Source organism: Cherax quadricarinatus, chromosome 42 (genome assembly GCF_038502225.1).
Source record: "Cherax quadricarinatus isolate ZL_2023a chromosome 42, ASM3850222v1, whole genome shotgun sequence".
NCBI classification, from domain to species: Eukaryota; Metazoa; Arthropoda; class Malacostraca; order Decapoda; family Parastacidae; genus Cherax; species Cherax quadricarinatus.
The window spans coordinates 12,244,382-12,254,709 of NC_091333.1; the positions used below are offsets into that span (position 1 = coordinate 12,244,382).

At 42.1% G+C, this 10,328-nt stretch overlaps 1 protein-coding gene across 1 annotated transcript in view; it reads right to left on the reverse strand.

Moving 5' to 3' along the window:
* Window positions 1-9,238, reverse strand: part of LOC128695653 (inactive tyrosine-protein kinase 7) — a 201,003-nt gene extending 191,765 nt beyond the window's left edge. Inside the window, exon 1 of the mRNA XM_070093156.1 lies at window positions 8,289-9,238. Coding sequence (XP_069949257.1) covers window positions 8,289-8,346 — 58 coding nt within the window. The 5' untranslated portion in view covers window positions 8,347-9,238. The remainder of the gene's footprint in view (window positions 1-8,288) is intronic.
* Between the last annotated feature and the right edge of the window lie 1,090 nt (window positions 9,239-10,328).

A 10,328-nucleotide genomic window follows, 5' to 3' on the forward strand; every position in this document is an offset into this window, starting at 1 on the left:
GTGGTAATGAGCTCATCATGTTACTCAGGGGGAATTCGTCTGAGAGACTGACGTAAGGGATGACGTAAAAAAAATACTTTGACATAAGGGAAGACGTAAAAAACTAGTCTCTGACGTAAGGGAAGACGTAAAAAAACTAGTCTCTGACGTAAGGGAAGACGTAAAAAAAACTAGTCTCTGACGTAAGGGAAGACGTAAAAAAACTAGTCTCTGACGTAAGGGAAGACGTAAAAAAACTAGTCTCTGACGTAAGGGAAGACGTAAAAAAACTAGTCTCTGACGTAAGGGAAGACGTAAAAAACTAGTCTCTGACGTAAGGGAAGACGTAAAAAAACTAGTCACTGACGTAAGGGAAGACGTAAAAAAAACTAGTCTCTGACGTAAGGGAAGACGTAAAAAAAACTAGTCTCGGACGTAAGGGAAGACGTAAAAAACTATACTCTGACGTAAGGGAAGACGTAAAAAACTAAGATCAGAAGAAAACTGTTTTTCCTGATCTGGGTAACAGTGACGATGCGTCAGTCTGTATTACGATTATATAAGCGCAGATTTATCTTAGAGTAATAGTTATTAGTTTTTGTTGGTTTAGAAAGACACGTAAGCAAACACTATGACATATTTATTAGAAAACGTTTCGGTCCTGGGACCTTGATCACTTCTAACATACAGAGGTAGAAAGACATTATATATTTAGGCGGAGAGTGAGGTATGACGCACGTGACCTGAGGAATGTCATAAGAACATAAGAATGGAGGAACACTGTAGAAGGCCTACTGGCCCATGCGAGGCAGGTCCTTATCAAAACAACCTCTGCCTATGATGAGGACGGGTAGACGTTGAAATCATGTGACTCCTGTGATTTCAACGTCTACCCGTCCTCATCATAGGCAGAGGTTGTTTTGATAAGGACCTGCCTCGCATGGGCCAGTAGGCCTTCTACAGTGTTCCTCCATTCTTATGTTCTTATATTCTTATGACATTCCTCAGGTCACGTGCGTCACACCTCACTCTCCGCCTATATATATAATGCCTTTCTACCTCTGTATGTTAGAAGTGATCAAGGTCCCAGGACCGAAACGTTTTCTAATAAATATGTCATAGTGTTTGCTTACGTGTCTTTCTAAACCAACTTGTCGGTATTTATTACCAAGGTTTATACCATTAGTTTTTGTAACGTGTACTATTATTACTACAACTTCTACTACTACTACTACTACTACTACTACATAATAATAATAATAATAATAATAATAATAATAATAATAATAATAATAATAATAATAATAATAATATTATTATTATTATTATTATTATTATTATTATCATTAATAATAGTAGTAGTAGTATTGTTATTATTATTATTATTATTATTATTATTATTATTATTATTATTATTATTATTATTATTATTTATTGTTTTTATTATCATCATCACTGGTGCCAGTGATGATGAAGAAGACTTGATGATGATGAAGAAGACTTGAAGACAGAGAATAGGTGATGACAAAGAAGAGACAAGAAGAACAAGAGGCCAAGACGAAGATGTATCTGCAACAGAGGTCAGCTTTAAGTCCATTCTTGTTTGTTGTAGTATCGGGCGCCGCCAGTGATGGACACACCTCCAGATTACTGCCTCTCACAATGTTCCTTCATGATTCATGTGGGATGAAGGAGTCACGTGAAACTGATGATTCACGTGAAGTTGATGATTCACGTGAAAGACGGAACTACCAGAAGGACCAGTGGGTCAGAAAAAAGATGGGAAGAAAAACAAGAACGAGAAACAATTAGTTAAACGATGGTAGTAATGGCAGACGTGGACTTGAGAGGACCAGGCATAAAAATAAATAGAACGAAGATATATTAATAATAATGATGATAATAACAGTAATAAGACTAGTAATAATAATAACTATGCTACTACTACTACTACTACTACTACTACTACTACTACTACTACTACTACTACTACTACTACTACTACTACTGCTACTACTACTACCACTACTTCTACTACTACTATTTTTTGGCATTCAAAGTATTCCTCTTTACTAACGTCAGGTGACATGTAGCCTTACACGACCCTCGCATAGTTGATAGGCTCTAAACCCCAGCCGCCCCCGCTCCAATAACCAACCAACCAGTAACAGGTTATTAAAAAAATTTAACCCGTAATTAAAAGCTTCGAATGCTTTTAGAAGAGAATTTTTTTTTAAATTCTGGAGGCTGACAAAGCTGAGAGCGTCACCAGGACCAGCAGCCATTAGTATTCTGCCGGAGCTCAATGGACTTGCTCGACTCGGCGAACCTGAGACAAAAAGATCATTTTGGCAGCTTTCTCAGCAGTTAGCGGGTTCCTCAACAATTAGGGGGTTCCTCAGCAGTTAGCTGGTTCCTCAACAATAGCTGGTTCCTCAGCAGTTAGCTGGTTCCTCGGCAAAGAAACTAGAACCCTGTCCCAGCTTACAATAAATTGCACAAATGCTTATACGCCCCTTCCCGCACACACATCGCAGAACAAGCCTTTCACTGGGACAACAGCACTTCGCTGAAGAGCTTTTCCAGGTAAATGACAAAGCTCTACAGAGAGCCTTGTCTCATCAAACACTTCAGCTGTATCCTACGTCCCATCAAGGAAGGTTCCTTGATGTTGGTGAGGAGCTCTTGATTTAGGGAATTGGATCTGTGCTCCAGTTCCCCGAATGCCTTCCACATCCCCCCAGGCGCTGTATAATCCTACAGGTTTAGCGCTTCCCCCTTGATTGTAATAATAATAACAATGTATCCTACATCCTTGTATCATCACTGTCGGCAGCTCGACTTTTGTCTAAATTATGGATATATTTAGGTAATAAAATACGAAGCCGTATTATTTTTTTTTTTTTTTGAGTGAGTTCATTTTCTTGGAGTAACTTTTGTTAGCTAGCGGCATCAGAGGCCAAAAGTAAAATAAATATAACAATAATAGCCGAATCGGCTGAATAAACAAGATTTCTATTTGCTTCAGATTTCACTAACAGGACCTGCTCAAAGGTTCACACAGACACGATCCGCTCAAAGGTTCACATAGACACCACCTGCTCAAAGGTTAACACAGACACGATCCGCTCAAAAGTTCACATAGACACCACCTGCTCAAAGGTTCATACAGACACGACCTGCTCAAAGGTTCACACAGACACGACCTGCTCAAAGGTTCACACAGACACGACCTGATCAAAGGTTAACACACACACGATCCGCTCAAAGGTTCACACAGACACGATCTGATCAAAGGTTCACACAGACACGACCTGATCAAAGGTTCACACAGACACGACCTGCTCAAAGGTTCACACAGACACGATCCGCTCAAAGGTTCACACAGACACGACCTGATCAAAGGTTCACACAGACACGACCTGCTCAAAGGTTCACACAGACACGACCTGCTCCAAGTATCACACAGACACGACCTGCTCAAAGGTTAACATAGACACGACCTGATCAAAGGTTCACACAGACACGACCTGATCAAAGGTTCACACAGACACGACCTGCTCCAGGTATCACACAGACACGATCTGCTCAAAGGTTCACACAGACACGACCTGCTCCAAGTATCACACAGACACGATCTGCTCAAAGGTTCACACAGACACGATCCGCTCAAAGGTTCACACAGACACGACCTGATCAAAGGTTCACACAGACACGACCTGATCAAAGGTTCACACAGACACGACCTGATCAAAGGTTCACACAGACACGACCTGATCAAAGGTTCACACAGACACGACCTGATCAAAGGTTCACACAGACACGACCTGATCAAAGGTTCACACAGACACGACCTGATCAAAGGTTAACACACACACGATCCGCTCAAAGGTTCACACAGACACGACCTGCTCAAAGGCTCACACAGACACGACCTGCTCCAAGTATCACACAGACACGACCTGATCAAAGGTTCACACAGACACGACCTGATCAAAGGTTCACACAGACACGACCTGATCAAAGGTTCACACAGACACGACCTGATCAAAGGTTCACACAGACACGACCTGCTCAAAGGCTCACACAGACACGACCTGATCAAAGGTTCACACAGACACGACCTGATCAAAGGTTCACACAGACACGACCTGATCAAAGGTTCACACAGACACGACCTGATCAAAGGTTCACACAGACACGACCTGATCAAAGGTTCACACAGACACGACCTGATCAAAGGTTCACACAGACACGACCTGCTCAAAGGCTCACATAGCCTATTTTGCCGCCTATTAATCGCTCTAAAGGATAGCACACACTCATTACAACATTATAGCAACAATTAGCATAACTAATAGCAACAATTATTCGTAACGAGACTAATGAATCGAATAAGTATTTTTCTCGTCCACTTTACTAATTAGCAATTAATCTCCAACACACACACACACACACACACACACACACACACACACTCATGCAGCAGGGAGAGTGGACCTACTGGCGACCAGTGAAGAGGAGGGGCCAGGAGCTATGAATCGACCCCTGCAACCACAATTAGGTCAGTACACATATGTGGTGTGTAGATATCAACAAGCTATTTCGCAGACTGGAGAGTACACACACAGACAACACAAGGAAAAACTCTTGGAGCTTCGCCATAACACTCTCTTAAGGTAAAGTAAACACAGAGAATGGAAACTGCAATTTTAACATTCATTGTAGCTTTCTGTGCCCCGAGAAACGCAGTCAGAGACGCTAGTGTTCCTGATTCAACCTGCTCAGGTTTTGATAAATTAGACACATGTGCAACTCTTGGGTATCTTTATTGAGGAAACGTTTCGCCACACAGTGGCTTCATCAGTCCATACAAAGGAGAATCTTGAAGAACAGGAGGAGAATGAGGTAATCAGTCCCTCAACCTTGAGTCGATGTGGTCAGTCCATCTTCAAGATTCTCCTTTGTATGGACTGATGAAGCCACTGTGTGGCGAAACGTTTCCTCAATAAAGATACCCAAGAGTTGCACATGTGTCTAATTTATCAACATGTCGGTTCTCTGAACCATTCATCTACAAACCTGCTCAGGTTCTGAACACTGATATTCCCGACACTGCCAGCAGCTTCTACGTGATAGTCCGCCCTGAGAGGTGGTTAGTCCCACGTACTATTAACCCGTCTTGCGAAAACGTAGCTACTGGTGGAGTGCTTGATGACAAGGAGGAGGAAAGTGTGGATTGACGATAGTTAAATATGGAAAGTTCTTTAGAATCCATAAGCTTAGGAACATTTTTCCCTCAAGGGAGATTCCTTGATGCTGGTAAGGGGCGCTTGAAGAAGGGATTGGATCTTTGCTCCAATTCCCTAACTTAAGCCTGAATGCCTCACTCTCACCCACAGGTGCTGTAAGATCCCTACGGATTTAGCGCTTCCCCAAGATAATACTAATACTACTACTTAGGAACTTTATACTCTAAATTATTTTTTTAACCCTGTGTATCATAATTTTAGTGGAAAACCAACTGACTGTAGAAAAACTAAAACAATCTGTCAGGTCAGACTTAAAAGAGTTCATTCCATCATCTCATTTACGGGATAGAGTAACCGCACGCTGCGAATATATTCACTTTGATTAAATAAACAATAACACACAAGGAAACCCCTTCTCTGCCCCCTTCCTCAACCTCTCCAACACTCCGCTTTTCAATCCCCCAACCTCCCGCTACCCTCCCCAATCACCCCTTTCTCCCCCTTTCCCACTCCAAATACACACACATAACATCAAGTTTTACGGTAATGTTCACCCCGCACGCCACCTAATTCTGTCATTTGACACTTAGGAAAGACGGACTGTCCAGTAGACGGTGTGTGACAGTCTCTGTAGGAAAGGTGACGCTTCTCAATCATTAAAAGGTTATTATTGTTGTTTTGACGAGGGTATGTACATAGAAAAGTGTATATCTCTCTGTGCATAACGAGAGGTGCATATTTCTCAGTTTACATTCAATGAGAGGCTTAAAACTCTCAGTTTTTACCTAAACCGAGGGATACTGTATATATCTCTCAGTGCATATGCACCTAGGGGCGAATGTCTCTTAGAGTATATACACCGATAGGTTCAAATATATATGGAAGTTTAATGCCATTTATGGACAGATGTAAAACTGGGCGACGTGCAAGGTGCTCATTACAGGCTGCCACAAGAACCACAAACTAAGTTTCCTTAAACAACCCATAAGTTTGGGAATTGTCAGTGCTGTCTAGTTCCTTCGGTAAGATGAGATGATTCTCAGTTTGCTGAACCATGAGGGAAATGAGTTGTCTGTTGCTCTGTGAGGACACAGCTGCTTCATAACACTGAGGACGTCGCTTGAAGGTCGTACTGCCCACTCAACTGAAGAAAAACACACATGTACCAGGAAAAGTCTCTACTGTAGCAATGTTTCATCTGAGTAGTATTTCAAGTCATGCAGAAGTATACACCAATACATATAAATACATAAGTTTCCGCCTTTACTTTCCATGCGTATTTATGAATGTTGGTTAGATACCTTTGTGTGACTTGAAAAAGTTCTCAGAACGAAACGTTTTGGAAATAAAGGGTTCTTGTGCTAGATGTGTGTATGCCTTGAGTGTGGCCATGACTGGTGGAACAACTGTGTGAGGAACAACACACTCACGAGGCCATAGTACAGGAGAACTTTTGGTACTCCATTTGCTAAGTGAAGTTTGCTTTTAATTACCTTGCTCTGTTTATCTTTACACTTGCGTGATGAGTACTCTGCCTCTTGTACTGTTTCTCCAAGTCTCTCTCAGTCTCCCTCGGTCTTCCTTCTCTCACCTGGGGAGCATGTCAGTGGATCGTTCACCCAGTGTGTTAGCGGACAGTGGACCTGGGTTTTACAGGGCCACTTTACAATGCTCTTGCTCCATAACGTTACCCCAGCACGCTAGGTAATCAAATTAAATTTTCATGCCATCTGTTACCAGGAAAATCCTAATAAATTGATATTTTATGGAGAGAAATCCTGCGCAGTGTGTGCGTACGGAGGCACCCAAAAAGTTATTATATTTTTATCATATGGGGAACAATTTTTTTTTATTCGGACGATAACACTAGTGAATATTATATCCAACAGAAATTTCATATATATAAAAAGAGAAAAACAACTGAATTTAAAAAACGAAAAAAGATGTAGGTTATGCAAGCATCCATTGCAAAAAAAAACAAATCTATTGATTTATCAGGACGGAGGAACTTAAATTAAATTTCAGATATGAAAAGAAAAAAATCTTTCAGTTTTTTCCTTCAGGCGAAACAGCTTATAATTAAATCTGACATGCAAGACCAAAACATATAATACTTTCAAGAAATTTTTCACATGAATTATTTAAAAAAAGAAGATAAAAAGACAAATTTTATGAGAATGAATATCATCACACGATGGAGCGAGTTGTGTTGGCAAGAAAATATTATATGTAATTTTTTAGGCAAATTTATATTGTAATTTGGTAATCTGATAAATTTGTGGCAGATTACCTCAGTGATTGTATATATATATATATATATATATATATATATATATATATATATATATATATATATATATATATATATATATATATATATAGAGATATATATATATATATATATATATATATATATATATATATATATATATATATATATATATATAGAGAGAGAGAGAGAGAGAGAGAGAGAGAGAGAGAGAGAGCCGATGTGCTAAATAAAAAAGAAGAATCTCTTTTAGAGTTGTGTTCTTACTGTCCATCCCCTTCAACTGCGTTACCAACTTTGTTGACATGCCAAATGCATACTCTAAGAAAGGTTTAACGTAATTTGGGCGTAATATCCTACGAGAAATCCCCACTAACCTACGAAATACTTTCAGGAACCTTAAGTAAATATACTTATGCAGGTGTAGATATGCAAATGACGTGTGCTCTGGTGACATGCTCGGCGTGATGCTTACTTCCATGGCTTCCTGGCGCTACATCTTGCCCAACAGTAACTTTCTGATCATGTTTGCCTCCTGTTAAAGTTATCCCAATATTTCTTCTTGTTCTTCCAGGTTATCCTTATTAGTCTCACAGCGTCCGTAAAAAAAACTGAAATATAGAGAGGGAGGGAGAGAGAGAGAGAGAGAGAGAGAGAGAGAGAGAGAGAGAGAGAGAGAGAGAGAGAGAGAGAGAGAGAGAGAGAGAGAGAGAGAGGGAGAGAGAGAGGGAGGGACGGAAGAAGAGAGAGAGAGGACAGGTGAGCCAGGAGGTAAGGTCAGTACTCACCCATACACATCACCGCAGCCGTTGTCGCTGGAGCCGCCGCCCACACCACGCCCACCATCTTTCCTTTCCTCGGCGATAGGTGTTATAAGTGGGTGGGGTCACCGCCCCCGCCTGCTCATCGCTGATACACGCACGCACTCGGAGCACACGCGCGTGCACACCTGAGACCAGCTGGTCCTCGGGCACCTCCTCAAAATCTCTGACTGCTCCTTTCCCTCCAGCAAGTATTACCAATAGCCTGACTGATCAGCCACTTGGCTGCAATTATCAAACGGAGGACAGAGCCTCCACCACTCTCGCGATGAATAAACTAAACCAGTTTAGTGATGTATTAATACAATATACAGTTCTTCCTAGCGAGTACACTAACGCTGGATGCTGGTGCTGTCACCTGCTTCCTTAAGCAGAGCAAAATTTCTGTTTACAGCAGATCGAGGGATCACCTGTTATTGCTCCCACAGCGTACCTCTGTTCACAGCAGATAGAGGGATCACCTCTTATTGCTCCCACAGAGTACCGTACCGTATCGTACCGCGCTCAAAGGGATGCAGTGCCCAATGTACGGTATCATTCCATATCTTAAACTAGTCAACAGGGCACTGGAAGTCCACAAGCATACATCAACTGTTCCAGTATGCTGGGTAGGCACACGTTAGGGCTGGATCATCCGTGTGTGGAGAGATGATTTTCTCAGCGTGACAGGAAGATTAATGTGTAGGTCTCCCAGGCCTCTTCTTGCTGCCTTTCGCTATACAGGCCTACACAACACCCATTAAATGCAGTGAGTCCTTCCCTCTCTGGTGGGGACGCTTCTCTCCAGCGGAGAGAATGAGGGGAGGAGAGACCGCACAGTGAGAGACTGAGGGAACCCAGGCGCGGCGAACACGAGGGGAATGAGAGGAGCTGGAAGCAACAGTCCGTCCACGTCGACGATCATAACCACACTGAATAGGTCGAGGGAGAGTTGACTGCTGCAGGGAGAGGGAGAGAGGGAGAGAGAGAGAGAGAGAGAGAGAGAGAGAGAGAGAGAGAGAGAGAGAGAGAGAGAGAGAGAGAGAGAGAGAGAGAGAGAGAGAGAGAGAGAGAGAGAGAGAGAGAGAGAGAGAGAGAGAGAGAGAGAGAGAAGGGGAGGGAGGGAGAGAGAGAATTCACCACTCTTCACCCCCTCCACAAAACCTCTCACTCCCATGTACAACTACACTCCCCCCTTCCACCACAACACCCCTCCCCAACACCACCACCACAACCCCCCCCCCAACACCACCACTACAACCATCCATTCTGCGACTCATTCGTATTTATTGACCCGAGTCACGGATGCCACTGTGTATAGCTTTTACCAGAGAAGTCGAGGAGAACACCAGTAGTGTTCCCTCCTTCCCATTCCTTCATTATTCCTTTCCCTACCTCCTTCCCATTCCTTCATTATTCCTTTCCCTACCTCCTTCCCATTCCTTCATTATTCCTTCCCCTACCTCCTTCCCATTTCTCCATTTTTCCTTTCCCTACCGCCTTCCCATTCCTTCATTATTTCTTTCCCCACCTCCTTCCCATTCTTTCATAATTCCCTACCCTACTTCCTTCACATTCTTCATTCTTCCCTTCCCATCCTTCTTCCCATTCCTTCCTTCTTCTCATCCTTTCGTCCTTCACATTTCTACCTTCTTCACTTCTCTCTCTTCTTATCTTTCATTCCTTCTTCCCATCCCTTTCTTCTTCCCATTACATCCTTCCTTCTTCCCAACCCTTTCTTCTTCCCATTTCTTCCTTCCTTCTTCCCATCCCTTTCCACTTCCCATACTTCCAAATGGAAATAACTCAAGGACTCCAGTGAGAGTCAGTCACTTTGTCTTTTCTGTGTTCTCATTGTTATTTAACACAAGTTACTGTGTAAGACAATTCCGATCACCTAAAAATTACGTACTGTAGGTAATTTAACACAAGTTACTGTGTAAGATTCTTCCGATCGCCTAAAAATTACTTATCGTAGGTAATTTAACACAAGTTACTGTGTAAGATTCTTCCGATCACCTAAAAATT